Source organism: Gopherus evgoodei, chromosome 10 (assembly GCF_007399415.2).
Source record: "Gopherus evgoodei ecotype Sinaloan lineage chromosome 10, rGopEvg1_v1.p, whole genome shotgun sequence".
NCBI lineage: Eukaryota > Metazoa > Chordata > Testudines > Testudinidae > Gopherus > Gopherus evgoodei.
Genome location: NC_044331.1, coordinates 6,671,784 through 6,691,047, shown reverse-complemented (window position 1 = coordinate 6,691,047; position 19,264 = coordinate 6,671,784). Strand labels below are relative to the sequence as shown.

The following is a 19,264-nucleotide window of genomic DNA, read 5'->3' as shown; positions in this document are numbered from 1 at the left end:
ACACGCATGTCCGTTCTTTTGAAACTGGAACCAAAACCACTGAAAGCTTCCATAAAAAGTTACTCTTTATTTGTTAATATGATATCCTACAATTTTGTTAAAAAATGAACTTTTCTCTTGCTGGAATATAAGTTACTATCTCAGATATGAATATCTTGAGGCAAATGAGATACCTGAAAATTCAGTAACTTTTCCTTTTGAAAGGCAGGGCTTAAATCTTTAAAGTCAGCAATGCAATTACTGACAGCATCCAAAAGTTGCCAGCTATACATCTAACCACATGCAGTATTCATACACCCAGTCTTTGACTGGGGAAGTCAAGTGCATGCAGTTGCATAACTGACATTTTTGAAAGTCAGGCCCTAATAGATAACACCTGCCTCTCTTCTGAGAAAAGTTTTACACAGTGCTTTTGTGCACCAATCTAATAATTACGGGTTATGTGTGGGGTTACCTGATGACTGGTTCTCGGGAGGGGGGAAGAGGGACAGTTCTAAGCCACTGGCACCAGTCCATTGCATATGCCAGCATTTTCCTCTTCTCTCCTCTCACACACCTTAATAATCATACTATATAACTTCCATTCTTCTTGTGAGACTTTCATGAAGCATTTAAAAATACAATTTCCAGGTAAAACTCTAAATCCACTAAACTATACGAATTAATCCCAGATGAAGAAACTAGATTGTTTTAGAGCACCGGTTTGCATTGACAAAGTTCTTCAAACAATATCTAAATCAGTCCTAGAAAACAAATATGACAGGAAAATTTGGACCACTTGAGACTTAAAAGTAATGTAGAGAAGGTTCTAAAAAGTGCATCTCATATTCTTTCAGTGCTGCTACTGGAGAAGTCTGTCTGCAGTGGAGTGATGTTATGGTCATAGGCGGCATATTCAGAGGTCCCATTACTTGCTCCTTTGAGTTGCTGAGCAGCATGAGTAAGCTGAAATGCTGCATCGGGATGAGCTGTATCAGGCAGTAATGTACACTCCCTTTCCAGCATATCCGCCACTCCTTTCAAAAGGTCCAAAAACCCAAATGCCAAGGCTGCCTTGCGTAAACGGTTGAGTTCCTGGAAGGGAGAAAAGCCCCATTTAAAGTAATCTTGATTCTTCTGAAAGGATATTTTATTCATTGCAAATTCAGGGGAAGGGGCCCTCAGGCCACAGTTCTGGCAAGCTTCCCAAGTGCTCACAGCATAAGAGTGAATTCTAGCGCTGGTGCCAGATTGGAGACAGCAGATATAGCACACTACCATGTCAGCTTTCTCACAACACCCTCCCCATGTGCCTCATCAGCTCTCGCCCCTGGCTCCATGGCTCTGGTGGACAGCCCTGCAGTTAGAAGAAGGATGCGCTTTGTTATCCGCTCGCTTTCAGCTAATTTGTCCAGCAGAATGTATAGAATGTGATTTCTTAGATTGTAAACTTACGGCAGGGCCCATAGCCTTGTATGTGTTTATGGAGCACGTACCAGAATCCTGGTTGGGGTCTTGGGGGGGGGGTGTGTCACTGCTAGGCTTGAGGGAAGAATTATGGTTATAGTCTGGTTTTAGAGTGGTATCATGTAGCTAACTGTATCAGGCTTATTGGATTTCTTGTCCTCTGCATCATGGGTGGAACACACACTGATAGTTGACTTTGTTACCCAAGTATAGGCTGCTCTCTACCTGAGCTCTCATTTCCTTCTGTGATGCCCTTTGATCCCTCAGCACTAGTAGTACCTACCGCTCTCCAATTCATTCGAGAGTCCAGCTGGCAATCTGCCCTTCCCCATGGAGATGTGTACATCACCTCTGGGATACATGGGATCACAAAGACCTTAGCAGACTGCTAAGGTCAAAACCACCCGTTCCTCACCACTAAAATTCACCTCCCACCCTTGCTTCCTTGGGGCTCTGGCTTTCATTATTTGCACCGCCAGTGTAGAATCACAATCAATCACTTCTGGGATACAGGGGATCACTCTCAGACCTAGGTCTCCCACAACTGAACTCAATATGCTGTCCTGTCAGAGGAGCTTAGATCAGGGGATTCCAGGTTACAGGTTTACCAATCTGTACAATCGGTCAAATATCTACCTCCCTCACAAGGGCTGTTGAGAATTAACATTTGCACAGCACTACAAGCTCTTTGGATAGAACATGTAGAGAATTATTAACCTCATCAGTCAACGCGCTCTACAGATCAAACTTGTATCAGTACAGTCACACCTTACATGCAAACCCATAACATGCTACTCACTTTGTAGAATGTCTGAGTTTTTTCAGGGAGTTTTCTTGCATTTCTCAAGATCTTCTGTACATCTGTCTGGAGAAAATAAAAAAAACACATAACTTTTGGGGGAGGCTGCAGGAAAGAACCCCCAAGTATACTGATAAATAATCACTTGATCATTCCCGCAGGCTCAGTGATCAGTCACTGATTATGCAGCTCATACAAGCGAACATACAAATGGTTATTACACTAAACCAGATACCAGGCAAAGCTTTCATTAAACAAACTGTATGTGCCAAGGTGTTTTAATTATGACACTTCAAACAGGAAGCTTTAATATGAATTAAAGAAAAAAATGACACTAGATGGAAATGACAGATACAGAGACTGTTCTACTAAGACGACCCTTTCAAAGCACTGATAGCTTTGGTGCTCTCGCACAGTTCAGTAAGTCCTGAGTTGCTACCTGGAGCCCACTTGGTTTGATCCACACAGTGACATTCTGCGCGTAACTGCGCTTGTTTTTGGGCTGTAAGGGGAAAGGGCTTTTATTGTCATCTTCACCATAAGGATTTTCTTTAGCATCTGAAAGAAAATAAAGCTTTTTAAAAATAAGATGTGGCAAGGGCATTAACACAGAAAACATAAAATGCACGAGAGACTTTAAAATCTTGGTTACTACCTGAAATAGGCCCAAGTTGTGCCATTTTCCCTAGCCAAGGCAGGGGCTCTGGACCAGGTTCAAAGAGAGACATCATGAGGTTTGATTTCTTTTTACTATCAGCTTGGGAGTACAACATTCCATGCCATTCAGGCCTACAGAAAAGAGCAGACTGCTAAGGTCAAAACCATCCATTCCACACACCTAAAATTCACCTCCCACCTTGCTACCTTGGGGGGCTCTGGCTTTCATTATTTGCAAATTATTTACACTGCCAGTGCAGAATCACAGTAACACTAAACATTCTTGTCAAGCCACCTGGGGCTCACAGCTTGGCGTGAAGTATTTCCTAGATGACTGGTCCCAAAGCAAAACCACGAAAAGGGACGTTTCCAAGAGAAATGCACCTCCATACCCTAACTGAACAATGGCCACCATGCCTTCCACTTTCAGGCTCCCATGCAGCAGTACACAGAAGTTGGGTATTTTGCCAGCAATTTGATTAGCTGAATTCTCATCCTCAGTGTCATCAGTGATCCCCGGACCCACCTCATCACCTTCTGTGCAAAAAAACAAAACAAAAAAAGCGAGAGAGATTGACACTCACTAGCACTGCTTTGTTTTCTGTCATGCTCGACACCTTACAACCTCTGCCAGGCAAGTCACCCAGCAACAGCCACCTCGTTGACCTAAAGCAAACCACCCTACAGTGAAGTTCAACAGAGCAACCTTCCTTACACGCAGCACCTCCTCTCTTTAGGAAAGCTACAATTCTCCAAAGCTTCCCAGGCCACTGGCACTTTGAAGACGTGAGGTATTTCAATGCTGTGGTTACTGGATGTCAGCCTCCTATCTGACAAGCTTAATCCTTTGCATTAAGCCTCCAGCATAGCAGTGGCGCGAACAGCTGCCACATGAGATGCCTGGGTGTGTGGGTAGTGTGGCTAACGAGGCACAGCATGGCATATAGTTCTACTGCAGTGGTTTTCAAACTTTTTGTATCAGTGACGTCTTTCACACCACGAGCCTCTCAGCATGATCCTCCTCCCCCTTATAAATTAAAAACAGGCAGTTTCATTTAATTTAACAGGGGTTTGGGGCTGTCAGCTCCACAGAGCTGATAGCTCGCAACTCTCATGTAACCACCTTGCGACCCCCTTAGGAGTCATGACCCTCAGTTTGAGAACTCCCATGTCTGCCCTACTCACGAAACTCAGTTTCCAAAGAGTTGCCCCAGCCTCAGTTCAAGTGAAACCTCACCTTTGGGAAAACCAGACTAACATACAAGGTTCCAACACTGCGCTGGTTGCAAGTGACCCCTCTTAAGGGAACCCTTAACCCCTCCCTTCATATGATTCTTTTTTGTCATGAGCAACTTACAGAGTTTTAGGAGCTGAAAAACAGTTGTGCTTTAGCCATCAGCATGAGGTTCCCACAGGGAGGAAAGGTTTGGCACAAATGAGTGCGAATACACAGAGCCAAAACTCACTAACTGCATATTTGGTCCTTTCACATTTTCCCAAGAGAAACCTCATATTTCCTCTTTGCTCCACTTGAGGAAGGGTAACTAGGAACCACATTGAAAGGGCAGTAGAGGTCCTTCTGAATGCAAAGACGAGCACACAGCAAGTGCAGACAAAGCAAAGCCTGAGATTTACCCAATCTTCCTTACTACTTTCACCAGCCTCCCAGGCACAGATACAAATGTTAATAGAGGAGCAGTAGCTAACGTTCCTGAATAACAATGGATAAATCAAAGCACAAATACCACCCTCTGTATTACCCCACCCACAAGGTGGGTGAGGGAATATCTTTTATTGGACACAAGCTTGTCTCTCTCACCAACAGAAGTTGGTTCAATAAAACATTACCTCACCTACCTTCTCTCTCTAATATCCTGGGACCAACATGGTTACAACTACACTGCAGATCATCTCTGTTCTGACGACCATTAAAAAAAACCCCAATCATTACAAGCAGATAAAAACAGGCATTAAACGTTCAGCTTGATTGCTGAGCTAGAATTATTTTTATCTCTAAGTTCAGAAAGTTCTTTTTATGATATCACTAAAGAGACATTGTCCCTTTTATTAATGGTGCTGTTTTATGTACTGATGCACTTTTAAGAATTCTTTTTTTAAGAAAAGGCAAAGAGCTTGTGTTTAAGATTTTAATTTTAATGAGCTCATCAAAAAGTGTTCTCCAAATGGCATGGCACTTGTCCTTTAAGAGAACTTTGGAATGTCTGGCTGTAATCTACGACCAGCAACCTTGGAAAACCTTGTCAATTCCAAACAGTGCAATGTTCACTATTAGAAACAAAAATGGCTCACCTTTGTTGAGTGCAATGGGCAGTACCAAGTGTCTAGATAATACAGGAGGGCTAGAAATATCAGCTATATCTATAAAACCAACTATTTCTAGATCTGCAAAGAAACAAAGTCACAAGTCAGCCCCAGAAATAGCTGAGGATTCATTCATGTTAAGTTTAACATCAAAATAGGAATACTCTTCCTTAGACTGTGAGCTTTTTGAAGCATAGACCATATATAACTAGAGCACTTCACACAATGGGGCCCCAATCTTGATCGGGACCTCTAGGTGCCACCATAATATTATTGTATAGTAAATATTTCTGAGTAACTTTAAGATGGGCAGTTGAAAAGCAGCTATAACAGACAGAACCTGGTGTGTCTAATGGAAGTTATCTATGAAATATGCTGCTACACAACATGCTTTTGTTCATTGGTAACTAACACTTTGCCCATAGGAGAGAAATAACCAGTCATCTTTAAGAACAAAAGAGCAGAGTATCTGCCCTGATCCACTCCTTTGCACTGCTCAAGTGGCACAAATGCCCCACCCCAGGATAGCCCCAGTGTGGAGAGTCCCTAGCAGATATAAACCTAGGATGGCCACCTTCTACACCTCTGTTGGCAGAGCTCCTGTGCAGAGGGCAAGGAAGGGGAGTGGCCAAAGCATGATGCTCTCTGATTATGCCCAGCTTGCACATGGTCCTTCAGAGACCATATCCAGCTGGCACAAGTTAGAGGAGCTCTTAGGCTATTCTATCTTGTGCTAAGGCCAAGAACCAGAGAACCTGACAGCCCTCTGGTCTGTTGCAAAGAATCTGTCCCAAAGGTTTATAACATTGATGTTTTCCATAGCTAAGTAATATACTGCTTAATTAAACTCACAAAGGCATTCAGTGGCTGACTGACTATGTTGTAAGGTGGATGTAGAATGGAATCTTATTTATACCAAATTCCCTTATCTCAAATGACCGGAGATTCACCAACATATGTTAAATACAATTAAAAGTCCTCTTGTTTGGACAAGTTTCATGCCCCTGATTTCATTCAGTTGCACGGTATTCCAGTAGTTAATTAAAAATTTGATGTCTACTAGTCCAAATTCAGTATAGATCCAAATAAAAGTGTTATTACTGTGTTCCCCTCTCCAGATTCATTTCTCTTGCAGCTGAAAAATCAAGGAAACTTGAATGGCATTAATTTCAGAGTTCCTACTTCATTTATTAGAATAACTTAATCTTAATGGTGCACCCATCAGTTTTCGGAAAGAACCACACACTTTTTGACGAAGAATCCAATAGAGCCAGATATTGTTTAAGACATGTCACAGAGCAGGTTCGGGAAGGCAAGTTACCACACAGACTAACCTACCAGAGCACTCTACTTCCAAATTGTAAAGAATAACATAAAAACAAAAGCACACAAGGCAAAGTGCACTGCTGAGGAGGGAAATTTACTTTGGCATAAGAAGAAGGCTTGGATTAATCAATGTACACTCTGTGCACTTAAACAGGGGACCCCTGCCCACTGGATTTAAGTGAGTGCATTGCAAGCTGGCATGTGGGGTTGCAATTCTGTCATGGGGGGGCAGCTGAGCAAATTTAAGTGAAGGTGGGGGGCGTTGCAATTTCCCTAGTGCATAGCACTCCAACATCAGGCACTAACAACAAGTAAACCTTCATTCGGTAGGTCATATTTACAAATATTGCAGAGCGTATTCTATGCATTGTGTGCATGCCTCAGCGACAGAATGCACCCCTCTTCCCAGGTGAAACTTTGGTCTCTGGGATGAATGAGGAACGTTGCACTCTGCACAATTGTTTTTACAGTGAATTTAGCGGTGGCGAGAGGTGCAAATTAACAACTCTTGGAGAATGGAGACATAAGTAAGGGCAATGCAAGCTTCCTCCATGTCCCAATGTCTCAATATCAGCCTTTGGAGGGTAGTTCAGACTCTATAGAATTCAACCCTTGGTTTCTCTGCTGAGGCTGCCAACAAAGGTGCCAGTTGGTTCCAACTGAGATGGAGGGAGGAGGGTTTGTGATGCAGGCAAGTCCAGTAAAAACGGCCCTGACATCACCAGCTCATTTGCCACTAAGCAGCCATTAGAGCAGGGGTGGGCAAACTTTTCGGCCTGAGGGCCACATCAGGTTTCTGAAATTATATGGAAGGCCAGTTAGGGGAGGCTGTGCCTCCCAAACAGTCAGGTGTGGCCTGGCCCCAGACCCCTATCCGAACCCCCGGCTTCTCGCCCCCTGATGGCCCCCTGGGACTCCTGTCCCATCCAGCCCCCCTGTTCCTAACAGCCCCTGGAACTCCTGCCCCTGACTGCCCCCCGCCACCCCACCCAACCTCTCATTCCTGACTTCCCCCTGGGGACCCCTGCCCCCATTTAACCCCCCCTGTTCCCCGCCTCTGACCACCCTGACCCCTATCCACACCCTTGCCCCTTGACCACCACCCTGAACTCCCCTGCCCTCTATCCAACCCCCTCGCTCCCTGCCCCCTTACCGCAACTATCCAACCCCCTCGCTCCCTGCCCCCTTACCGCAACGCCCAGCTGGAGCCAGCCACACCACCACGCAGCACAGAGCACCGGGTCAGGCAGCAGCTTTGCAGCTGCGCTGCCTGGCAAGAGCATGCAGCCCTGCCGCCCAGAGCACTGTGCCGGCGGCGAGGTGGGCTGAGGCTGCGGGGGAGGGGGAACAGCAAGGGAGGAGCCGGGGGCTAGCCTCCCTGGGTAGGAGTTCAGGGGCCGGGCAGGAGGGTCCCGGGAGCCATAGTTTGCCCACCTCTACATTAGAGGATAATGACTTCTGCTTACCTCCAAGCTTGACTGATTTCAGCTTAGTCTCCTAGAAGTGAAAGTCTCCATATCCTGAAGCAGCCAGCCTACCTCTAAGCGACACAGGCAGAACCCACAGCCCAGGGTGCTGTGGTGGCTTTAAGACACGTGTGGATCCTCCCAGTCCTCACTCAGATAGCTCTGAGTGGTGCCTAGATTACATCGGGCTGTTTATGGGCAACCAGAATCTCAGCAGGATTATATACTGTTGCCCTAGTCCCAAAATGCCCCTCCTGCCCTCTACATCAGGCTTGCAAGAGAGTCCGTGGAAGACAGCCCACAGCTGTCTTCCACAGAGGATTTTCAGCTGGCCACAGCTGGGGTTTTTAAAACCCTTCTACGCCACTCTGGCCTATCTGCCAGGTGTACAGGGGCCAAAATAGGGTGAGACTCTGACCCTCTGATGGCAGCTGTCACTGGCCATTGCAATGTTATTGGAAATTGTATTCCACTTTCTTCAGACCAGAGAGAAAGAAGAGGGAACAGTCACTATGCAGGGTAGGGGATATCAACAGAAAAAGAAAAAGTTAACGCGACTCAGATTTAAAAAACAAACAAACATTTGTTACCTGTATTAATTGCTTTAGGGATGGGATCTATTTCCTCATCTATAATGAAAGGTTCTGGTCTGGGAAATACTTGCACATCAGATGTTAAGTGACCACATTTGAGAACAGCATGGAATGGTGTATAAGCCAGGTCTATTAGTTTTCTAGAACATGATCATTTATTATTAAGGAAAAAGTAATACAAATCAGTTGAAAATAAGTTTTGCAAGCTTGTTTAAGTGCATTATACTGAGTTCCCAAAATGGATTTTTTTAAAAAAAAACTTGAGTTCACTCAGTAGTTCTAGCGTTGTTAAATTACGAAATGCTACGATACATATAGAGACAAGGTGGGGGAGGTAATATCTTTTATTAGATATTAGATAGTACCTCCCCCACCTTGTCTCTCTAATATCCCGGGACCAACATGGCTACAACAATACTGCATATGTGATACATTATGACATTTATGGCAAATTAATAGCAGTTCCTGAAAAGCCTATGACCTAATCAACATTTCAAATTGCCTAATCACTGACAAAAGGAAAATATCTAATTAAAAACAGTAGCATCAATATCTATAAAGAGTGAACAAACCAATGAAGGCCAAGACTGATCAATAGTAGTTAACCTATTGGACTAGGAAAGAAAAAGAAACCTATGAATCAAAACAAATCAAATTTCTTGCTTTATGATTCTTTGTTTTCTTTACATACATTAATTTCACAGTCATGTTAGTTACAAAAATACTAACCCAAACATGGACTGTACATTCTTCAAGCAAAGGGGTCCATCGATGGTAAAAATCTGTCCTTCCCCGTTATTTAAATCTACAAGTCTTTCCAGACAATCTAAAGAATCTGAGCTCTGGAGCTGCACACACACAAAAAGAAATTATACCGTTGGGGGAAAAAAACAGCATAAGAACAGAAGACGTAGAAGATTGTTTTTAAGGAAATATATGCAAATGAGAGTAAAAGTCTGAAGCTTGATCTACACTAAAAAATTAGGTTGGTTTAACTACTTGGTCAGAGGTATGAAAAATCCACATCCCTGAGTGGCATTAAATCAGCTAAGTCCCCATGTAGGCAGTGTTTGGTCAACCTAGCTATTGCCTCTCAAGAGAGGTGGATTACCTACGCTGATGGGAGAACCTCTCCCATTGGCACAGATAGTGTCTACACTGCAGCAGCACCGCTGTCGTGTTTCAAGTGCAGACAAGCTCTAAGTTAATTTTAAAAAATTAGGACAACCGTATCTTGCTAATTTTTAAGGAAGCCAATGTTTCTTCCCAAAAAGAGGTTTACTCCTAATATAATATTTATTATTAGCCCAGAAGTTTGTCCCCATACTGGGGTTCATAATACATTGTTTCATCAAGTCAGACCTAGCTTCCAGCTCTTATATTAATAGATTCCAAAGCCAAAAGGGATCATCTAGTCTGACCTCCCGTGTAACGCAAGCTATAGGACTTCCCAAAATAATTTCTAGAGCAGATCTCTTAGAAAAACATCAAATCTTGATGTAAAAATTGCCCTTGATGGAAAATCCACCACAATCCTTGGTAAATTGTTCCAGTGGTTAATTCCGCTATTAAAAACGTACACCTTATTTCCAGTCTGAATTTGTCTAGCCTCAACTTCCAGCCGTTGGATCATGTTATACCTTTGTCTGCTAGATTTAAGAGCCCATTATCAAATATTTGTTTTCCCCCCCGTGGTTCTTATAAACTGTGATCAAATTACCCCTTTAGCTTTTCTTTGTTAAACTAAATAAATTCACAGGTTCTCAGTCTTCAAGAGTGCATAAGTGCCTTTGATAACATAATACTTTCTACTTCTATAGTGCCTTTCCTCAGAGGATTACTTAGGCTATGTCTACACTACAGATACTACAGCAGCATAGCTGAGCCGCTCTAGTGACATTGCATAGACACATGCTACATCAATGGAAGGGGTTTTCCTGTCACTGTAGTTAATCCACCCCTCCAAACGTGGCAGCGATGTCGACGGTAGAAGTCTTCCACTGACCTAGCAGGGCTATACCGGGGCATTAGGTTAGTTTGTCTACATCTCTCAATTAACTTACATATACGGCAGGTGAATGTAACCCAATTATCACTAAAACCAAACACTTTACCAACAGATTGTTAGAATAAATCTTGGGGAGAATATGTGATTCTGTAAAAACAATAACCACTCAGTATAACAAAACCAGCAAGAATTTGTTAAAGGAGTCACCTCGTCTAGATTAGCCATGCACATGATGTATAACTTGGACGGGAAGGGGAAAGGCAGTGGAAATCGGTTGCTTTCATTTCGCTGGTTGCAAGTAGCTAAGGAGTGCCGCAGAGAGCCTCTGCCAATCCCTAAACAGCCGTCAGTTACTAGAACAACCTAGTGCACACACAAACACACACAAAAGGATATATTAGCATTTTCACATAAACACATTTCTTCATCTGCCCCAATCCTGCAAACACTTACACCTGTGCTTAGCTTTACTTCTGTCAGTAGTCCCACTGGGACCACAGGGCTTAGTCCTGAAAACCCCTACATGAGCAGTTCTGATTCGCAATGAATTAATTACATAAGGATTACCCATGTAAGGTTTGCATGTAAATTGTATATTTAAGCAATTAACAGTTACAAATTCGAGGCGCTACATAATTAACAGACATATCTATATTTTAAAATTTAATGAAGAAAATAATGACTAGGATTTATTTTTATAAACTATAATCAGATCCTACTACTAATGAACACAGAGTAACAATTAAAAGTATGTTTTTCAGTTTTAAAAAGCCACACACCCTTTCAGTGTAGAAACTATGCTCTCACAAGGACGTTCAACTCTGGGCAACTCAGAGTCTCAGAGGAAAGATACTAGAAGAGTGCAAGTTATTATAATCGCTCTGCAGAACTCAGGGGCCAACCCAATTCCCACTGAAGCCAATATGGGCCATAAAAAAGAAAATATCGGTCAGGTATGTCAGTCCCTCAGTACTTTGCTAACTATTACAGCATGTCTCAACCCTTTCTGGTTTTTCAACAGCAGCACTAAGGCACTAATGTGATATTTTTCATCCAAACGGATCCCAAAAGTTATTTACAAAAAAACTGCACTCTGAGGTTAAATAAAATCATTGGATTTGTTTGCCCTCCACTGAAATGCGGCCATTTCTGGGATGGAACATGGCATCTGTGTGGTGTTGCTGTGCACCAAAAACCACCAGTTTTGGCTAGCAAGTGAGAAACACCAAATCCAGCTGAAATTAAGCATTTATTCTTTTCATCCAGATTTAAAATCCAGGTTTTAGCAGGTGAGAGAATGCACTTTTTATTGCTCCCTTTTCCTCAACACACCTGTCACTTTCATAGTCTCATTAGTGCTTGTTTGCTCTCATGCTTGAAAATAACCTGCCTTACTGTAACAAGAGTTTGCACATTTCCCATGGCCTTTCATCCTCCTGTAACCTGATGTGCTAGCACAATGGCCTGTGGTGGAAATAAGAGATCACCCTACTTAAGATCCGATATATGCTTGATTTTTACATCTTTCTAACCGTCTGGTTCTGATGTCTGTTTTTCCTTTTATGGCTATATTACAGGTGGTCCCAATCCAATGCTCAGTGGTTTGAGCACTGGCCTGCTTAAACGCAGGGTTGTGAGTCCAATCTTTGAGGGGGCCACTTACGGATCTAGGGCAAAATCAGTACTTGGTCCTGCTAGTGAAGGCAGGGGGCTGGACTCAATGATCTTTTGGGGTCCCTTCCAGTTCTATGAGATAGGTATATCTCCATACATTATTAATTAACTAGCTGCAAAATCAGCAAATGCAAACAGTACCCCAACCAACAATGAGGGCAAATGTAGGGTTTTTCCCCATGAGGGAGCACTGGATGGGAGGGGAAACCAGACCCAAAGCTGTAACAGCCCAGTGGAAGTTCTGAGTCCTTCTAGCTGAGCACGACAATGGCTCAGCAGGGCTTGGGGATCAAAGACAGAACACATTCAGAGCAGTCCTTACTACTGCTTCAAAGTAAGGGATGCCGCTGAGCCCAGACACTGGCATGTGCATGGTGGTGGAAGATGCTCTGTGTTTGGCCATGACCCTTACCTGCTGACTGTGGCTCCCTGGGCTGGAGAATGCAGGCAGGAGCATAAACCAAGCCTTCCAGAAGTGCTCGAAGAGTTTTAGGGAACAGTTCTATTTTGTAACATGTAGGTACATCAGGAGGGGGAGGGGATCAGTGCTGAAAGGGGTTCTCAAACATTTTTCTCTCCACCACAACGCTGCAGCTGGGCCAGAGATGGCAGAAATTAGCCCAAATGTTGCTGATGATTATTTTATGGAAGGGTTGAAGCATTTTGTTGCCATAGTGGCCAACCAAATGTGTTCAACTGATAATCTGCAAATACTGCAAGCTGGATTCTGAGAACAGTCAAAGGCGGCAACCAATCTTTACCTGGCAGGGAATCGCAGCACCCCATTCCTGTTGCACAACATTACAAACCCCAACCAGTGCCGATTCTAAGCATGTTTTGTCATAATCATCCATGTTACTTAGGGCTTCCTGGAAAGAAAAATTACACATTATCCTGCCTGAGTGGACAATTGTTATCAGGGAGCACATGTAGCTTATTAAAAAACAGGAAGTAATTCATAAAGACTTCCCTTCCCATTGTGTCTTTATTAGGGAAGTATTGTATTCCAAAGGATGATCTGCAACGTTTTTTAAAAATTGGGCTTATGCCCTTTTGTAGGATATAGAAAGCAGGCCTGAAAAAACTGAGGTTTGATATGTTTTAAGTATTTTTCTGATTTCCTTTATATTAGAAATTAAAGCCTGAAAAACCACATACTGATTGGGGAACAAGTGAAATTCTGACCTCACGAACTGAGAGCAAAGGCATTCTGGTCCACAAAGGGTACAAACCTGTTTTTAAAATAATCCTTTGCAGGTCTACTAAGAACAGTACAGTCAAAACCTGAAACTATGCTATTCCCTCAAGTAAAACAAAATATCTCCTCCCATTGTTCTGATATTTCAACCCCCATCCCCGCGCCCTGGAATACATGTGAAACAATAATCATTTGCCTTTCTATAGCACCTTCCATCCAAATACCTCTAAATGCTTTATAACCATTAAAGGCTTCTTTACTCACACTGAGTAGTACTTTATTACACAAATACACCGAGTGAAGTCAATGGGAACACGGTTGCTGCTTTAAAAGGTACAATTTGTTGGTATCACAATATGACCTTAAGTAATATAGCCTCACAATATGCCTGTGAAGCAGGTCAGTAATTTTCTACCCAGTTTATAGATGTGGAAACTGAGCCACAGAGCGCTTGCCTAAGAGCCTGCCATACTGGAAGTCAGTGGCAGGGGAAGTAACAGAATCCAAGACTCTTACGTTCATATCCAGTCTTTAACATAAAACTATCCTTTCTTCCTAAAAGGAAAATTTTATACAGGATCAGAAAAGCACCATATAAAGTATCTGATGCTCCAAAACACAGACAGAAGTACAAGCTAGAGCAACTTGGTTGGACATTTGGCCTGGATAGATTTCCCCAAGGCCACCCTTCAAAAAATAAACAGCAGCAATGAGAATGTGGGAGAATTCATACGGGTAAAATGAAAACAGCAAAGGGAATTTGTTCTCAGCAATATATGTAACATCCCTGCACTCCCGGCTCCCTGCTTATGACCTTGTGACCCTCACTCCTGTCCCTGTTTGTCATTAGTTGTCCTCTGTATTTACATGAGATCTGGGTCTGATAGCTCCTCCCCTTAGGTTGGGGGAAGGGGCCTTCAGATGTGGGCAGGAGCAATCCCAGATTCCCAATAGGTGCCAAAAAATACTTATGTAGCATAATCAAGCAACATGAAACTTGGAGTGCCTTGTCCAGTCTCTTTTAAAGCACCAAGAAGCTTCTGTAATTTACAAACTTGGAGCCAAATTCCACCCTCAGATAAGTCCAGGCAACTCCCATTAGGGTCAAAGGCTTTCAATATCACATACCATTCAGCCCTAAGCTGCTTCTCAGATCTTATCTCCTTTCCATACTCTCCCCACCTCCCTCCATTCTGCCAATCAGGTCAGGCCTGAAGCATCCTTAGTCACTTTTCCCACTCTCTTCCTGCTTCCGCACAAAACGCCTTCTCTAAACCTGTTCACTTTATTCAAAACCCTTCCTGGAGCTCCCTTATGCTGTGTCACCTCTGGAGAGCACGTCAAAACTCACACAAAACAGGGAAGTCACAAAATCATCAGTGTATGGACAAGCCTCCTCAAGCATCCCGCTGATCTCATTACTGGAACCCTCCGAACAACTTCTCTTCATCCCCTCCTTTGCCTTCATTAGCCCTGCCTTGTTGGGTGACATCTGAATTTAGACTGTAAGCTCTTCGGGACAGGAAGTGTCTCTTTACTTGTTTTTGTAAACTACCCAGCACACTTTTGGATGCTCAGACGGCATTACAGGCAGCGCTATCACTGACTTGTCTGATCATAAAATACAACTTTCCCCTGTATCAGTTTCCATATTTGTAAAATAGGGATAACACTCACTTCATAGGGTTGTTGTGAGGCTTAATTAACAGTGCATAAAGTGATATGAGATCCTCAGACAGGAAGCCTAAGGTTTCACTACAGCCACAAAACACACAGAATGTTTTGAAGAATTGACTTGCTGAGCCCAGTAAATTCTTTCTAAGGTGTACCTGAAGCGTGTTGTAATCTCTTGTAAAGGGAACCATCAGTTCCCAAAGCGATGAGAAGACCACCAAGGCTGTAAACTCAAGTTTGTAATTGGTGGCCATGTGCTCAAACAACATGGTCAATCCATGGACAGCCAGGTGTTTCCGTTGATACTCTTCAGAGCCCTCCACAGAAACAGGCCGGGTCATGGAGAGCGACACGTCCATCACCACCACAGTCGGCATGATGATCCTTTCTATGTTACCAAGAGGAGGGATTCACTGCAAAGGGGAAAAAGCTCTACAGAGTGATTATCCCGGAGCACTGAAAGAGAAACATGCCCTGTCCAATCCTACAGAAAGGCCCTATATGAGGCCATGTCATGCTGTAGCACTGACAACACATTAGGACTTTTACATGCTTAAAACTGTAAAGTGCCCCAAGACTCGGATATGAGGGGATGCAGAGGGTTAGAATTGGGATAAGAGTGGTAGCTAGAGGTCAGGAATAAGGGCCTGCCAATGTTTTTAAATTAATTTGGATTAAAGGTGTGAATTTAAAGTGCATTGGCTATTTGTGAATAACTCCATGTGTGGACACACTTATTCTGGAACGAGAGTGCCTTCACCAATTTAGCTTTAATTCAAACTGGGGCTATGTGGTCCAAGGGGTTTATAAAAGCAGGCTGCTGAGTACTGTTGGATAGAGCTGAGAGAGGAGGAGGCGGCAAAGCAGCAGCAGCAGAAACACCACAGAAGCAGCCAGAGAAGGCAGCCAGGATATCCCAGAGAAATGCACTTGTTGTGAGCTTTGGAAGAGCGATGGCTGGTAAGAGGCTTAGAACTGTGAGCAAAGAAACTGTCTCCTGCTGTCTGAGCCCTTCTGTGTACAGGGAAACAGGATATTGTGTACATTCTTGTAAGTAAGCAGGATTGTATCAAAGACGCACCTGACTACATTAACAATTTCTCCTTCCAAAGGAAACAACCAACTACACCCCAAAATCAGCATGCGTCAAACAGGATTTAGCTAAACTGGAACAAGATACTCCTATTCCAGAATAAGAGTGTTCACACATGGAGTTATTTAGCAATAGTTATTCCAGACAAGATATTCCTGAATAACTCCAGCGTAGACAAGGGGCGGGGGGTTGCACAGGGCTGAGGCTGAGAACAGGAATGGGATAACGGGTGGGGCTGGTAGGGTAAGGATTTGTGATGTCCTGGAGCTATGTGTTTAAAGGGTCCCAGAACTGGGATAGCAAGAAAGGATCTGGACTTCTCTGAGGGAGATAAATGTGTGTGCACAAGGAGGAAGGTGGTTAGCTAGAAAGGGAGATACAGCTTTGGGAAGGCAGGACAGGGACAGAAGGAAGGGCAGAATTTCAGGGTTCTGGGACTAAGGTGTGGGGTAGGATTCCAGGAGTCCCAGAGCTGGGATAATAGGGATGGCTGAGGGAAAACAGGATTCAGGGGGCTGGGGGAGCAAGGAGGGCTGAAGGGGACAGGTTTGGTGAGGAGTCAGGATTTGAGGGAACCTAGGGAGGGTAGATTTTGGCAGTAGCCCAGGGCAGGAGGCCAAGATTCAGGAATCCTGAAGCAGCAGGGGATCAGGGACTAAGACAGGCAGACTCTGGAGGTGTCCCAGGTCTGTGAGGGGAATGACTGAGGGTCCGACGGGCTGTGAGAGCTGAGAGATGGTGATAGGGCAAGTTTGAGAGAATCTCAGGGCTAGTGGGAATCAGGATTTTGGGTCCCGGGGAGCTGACAGGGGCTGGTGGCTGAAGGGGCAGGTTTGGGGAAATCTTGGAGCTGGTGGGAGGAGCAGTTTGGGGGCAGGAGAAAGCAAGGCTCGGGGTCCTAAGGAGCTAGTGTGGGGGAGCAGGGTTCAGTGACGGTTTGGTGGTAGGGGGCACAGGTTTCGAGAAGGTCTTGGAGTAGGTGGGGGAAACTGAGTTTGGCGGCTGGGGTCACTGAGGGGCAGGTTCAGGGAGCTCTGGGGGGCAGGTTTGGGGGCCGTGCTGAGTGGGAGGCGCTGTGGTAAGCTGAGGGGTGTCAGTACGGGTGCAGGGCGGGATTAGGGGCAGGTTTGGGGGCCGTGCTGAGTGGGAGGCGCTGTGGTAAGCTGAGGGGTGTCAGTACGGGTGCAGGGCGGGATTAGAGGCAGGTTCAGGGAGCTGTGGGGGGCAGGTTTGAGGGCCGTGCTGAGTGGGAGGCGCTGTGGTAAGCTGAGGGGTGTCAGTACGGGTGCAGGGCGGGATTAGGGGCAGGTTCAGGGAGCTCTGGGGGGCAGGTTTGAGGGCCGTGCTGAGTGGGAGGCGCTGTGGTAAGATGAGGGGTGTCAGTACGGGTGCAGGGCGGGATTAGGGGCAGGTTTGGGGGCCGTGCTGAGTGGGAGGCGCTGTGGTAAGCTGAGGGGTGTCAGTACGGGTGCAGGGCGGGATTAGGGGCAGGTTCAGGGAGCTCTGGGGGGCAGGTTTGGGGGCCGTGCTGAGTGGGAGGCGCTGTGGTAAGCTGAGGGGTCTCAGTACGGGTGCAGGGCGGGATCAGGGGCAGGTTCAGGGAGCTCTGGGGGGCAGGTTTGGGGGCCGTGCTGAGTGGGAGGCGCTGTGGTAAGCTGAGGGGTCTCAGTACGGGTGCAGGGCGGGATTAGGGGCAGGTTCAGGGAGCACTGGGGGGCAGGTTTGAGGGCCGTGCTGAGTGGGAGGCGCTGTGGTAAGCTGAGGGGTCTCAGTACGGGTGCAGGGCGGGATCAGGGGCAGGTTCAGGGAGCTCTGGGGGGCAGGTTTGGGGGCCGTGCTGAGTGGGAGGCGCTGTGGTAAGCTGAGGGGTCTCAGTACGGGTGCAGGGTGGGATTAGGGGCAGGTTCAGGGAGCTCTGGGGGGCAGGTTTGGGGGCCGTGCTGAGTGGGAGGCGCTGTGGTAGGCTGAGGGGTCTCAGTACGGGTGCAGGGCGGGATTAGGGGCAGGTTCAGGGAGCTCTGGGGGGCAGGTTTGGGGGCCGTGCTGAGTGGGAGGCGCTGTGGTAAACTGAGGGGTGTCAGTACGGGTGCAGGGCGGGATGAGGGGCAGGTTCAGGGAGCTCTGGGGGGCAGGTTTGGGGGCCGTGCTGAGTGGGAGGCGCTGTGGTAAGCTGAGGGGTGTCAGTACGGGTGCAGGGCGGGATTAGGGGCAGGTTCAGGGAGCTCTGGGGGGCAGGTTTGGGGGCCGTGCTGAGTGGGAGGCGCTGTGGTAAGCTGAGGGGTCTCAGTACGGGTGCAGGGCGGGATTAGGGGCAGGTTCAGGGAGCACTGGGGGGCAGGTTTGAGGGCCGTGCTGAGTGGGAGGCGCTGTGGTAAGCTGAGGGGTCTCAGTACGGGTGCAGGGCGGGATCAGGGGCAGGTTCAGGGAGCTCTGGGGGGCAGGTTTGGGGGCCGTGCTGAGTGGGAGGCGCTGTGGTAAGCTGAGGGGTCTCAGTACGGGTGCAGGGCGGGATCGGGGGCAGGTTCAGGGAGCTCTGGGGGGCAGGTTTGGGGGCCGTGCTGAGTGGGAGGCGCTGTGGTAAGCTGAGGGGTCTCAGTAAGGGTGCGGGGCGGGATCAGGGGCAGGTGGCACGGGGGGGGGGCAGGGTCTGGGGTTGCAGGACCGGAGGGGACAGGGAGCCGCAGGGGTAAGGGGTCGGGGCGGTGGGGCACTGAGGGGGCAGGATCCGAAGTCCCTGGGCGGCAGAGGGCAGGACTCAGGGGGCCGGGGCCCGGGCTGTAGGGCAGGCGGCGGCCGCACTGAGGCCCGCGGGCGCTTGGGGGGCAGGGTCCCGGGACTCTCCGCCCCACCGCTGCAGTTCGGGTTCCGCCGCCGCCGCCGCCGCCCGCTCCCCCCGGCCGAGCCCGGCCCGCTCACCCCGGCCCGAGGCCTCTGCAGTCCCAGCCCCGCCGCCGCTTCCATGAGTCCGGCCCCAGAAACCTTCCCCCGCTGCGCCTGCCGGAACTCAG

The 19,264-nt window shown here is 46.5% G+C and overlaps 2 protein-coding genes and 1 long non-coding RNA gene across 7 annotated transcripts in view; 2 read left to right on the top strand and 1 right to left on the bottom strand.

Moving 5' to 3' along the window:
* Nucleotides 1-47: 47 nt before the first annotated feature.
* Nucleotides 48-19,260, bottom strand: INTS14 (integrator complex subunit 14). 3 transcript variants are annotated; one of them, XM_030577538.1, is made up of 12 exons: nt 19,173-19,260; nt 15,319-15,576; nt 13,053-13,160; nt 10,825-10,980; nt 9,339-9,457; nt 8,607-8,749; nt 5,213-5,305; nt 3,295-3,439; nt 2,901-3,034; nt 2,685-2,803; nt 2,246-2,311; nt 48-1,074 (listed from the first exon to the last, which is right to left on the bottom strand). In XM_030577538.1, exons 2-12 carry the CDS (start codon nt 15,538-15,540, stop codon nt 823-825), a joined length of 1,557 nt encoding a protein of 518 aa, XP_030433398.1. In that variant the 5' UTR covers nt 15,541-15,576; nt 19,173-19,260; the 3' UTR covers nt 48-822. The 3 variants fall into 3 exon arrangements, with proteins under 3 accessions (XP_030433398.1, XP_030433400.1, XP_030433401.1); XM_030577540.1 differs by lacking the exon at nt 13,053-13,160; XM_030577541.1 differs by lacking the exons at nt 13,053-13,160; nt 15,319-15,576; nt 19,173-19,260 and adding an exon at nt 12,704-13,022.
* Nucleotides 15,594-18,759, top strand: LOC115658497. 3 transcript variants are annotated; one of them, XR_004002311.1, is made up of 3 exons: nt 15,594-17,381; nt 17,565-17,587; nt 17,668-18,759. It is a non-coding gene; the product is annotated as an uncharacterized LOC115658497 (long non-coding RNA). The 3 variants fall into 3 exon arrangements; XR_004002312.1 differs by having other exon boundaries at nt 17,565-17,667; nt 17,748-18,759; XR_004002310.1 differs by having other exon boundaries at nt 17,462-17,587.
* Nucleotides 18,801-19,264, top strand: part of SLC24A1 (solute carrier family 24 member 1) — a 28,201-nt gene continuing 27,737 nt past the window's right edge. Inside the window, exon 1 of the mRNA XM_030577530.1 lies at nt 18,801-18,833. The gene's annotated coding sequence lies outside the window, so the exon portion shown is untranslated. The remainder of the gene's footprint in view (nt 18,834-19,264) is intronic.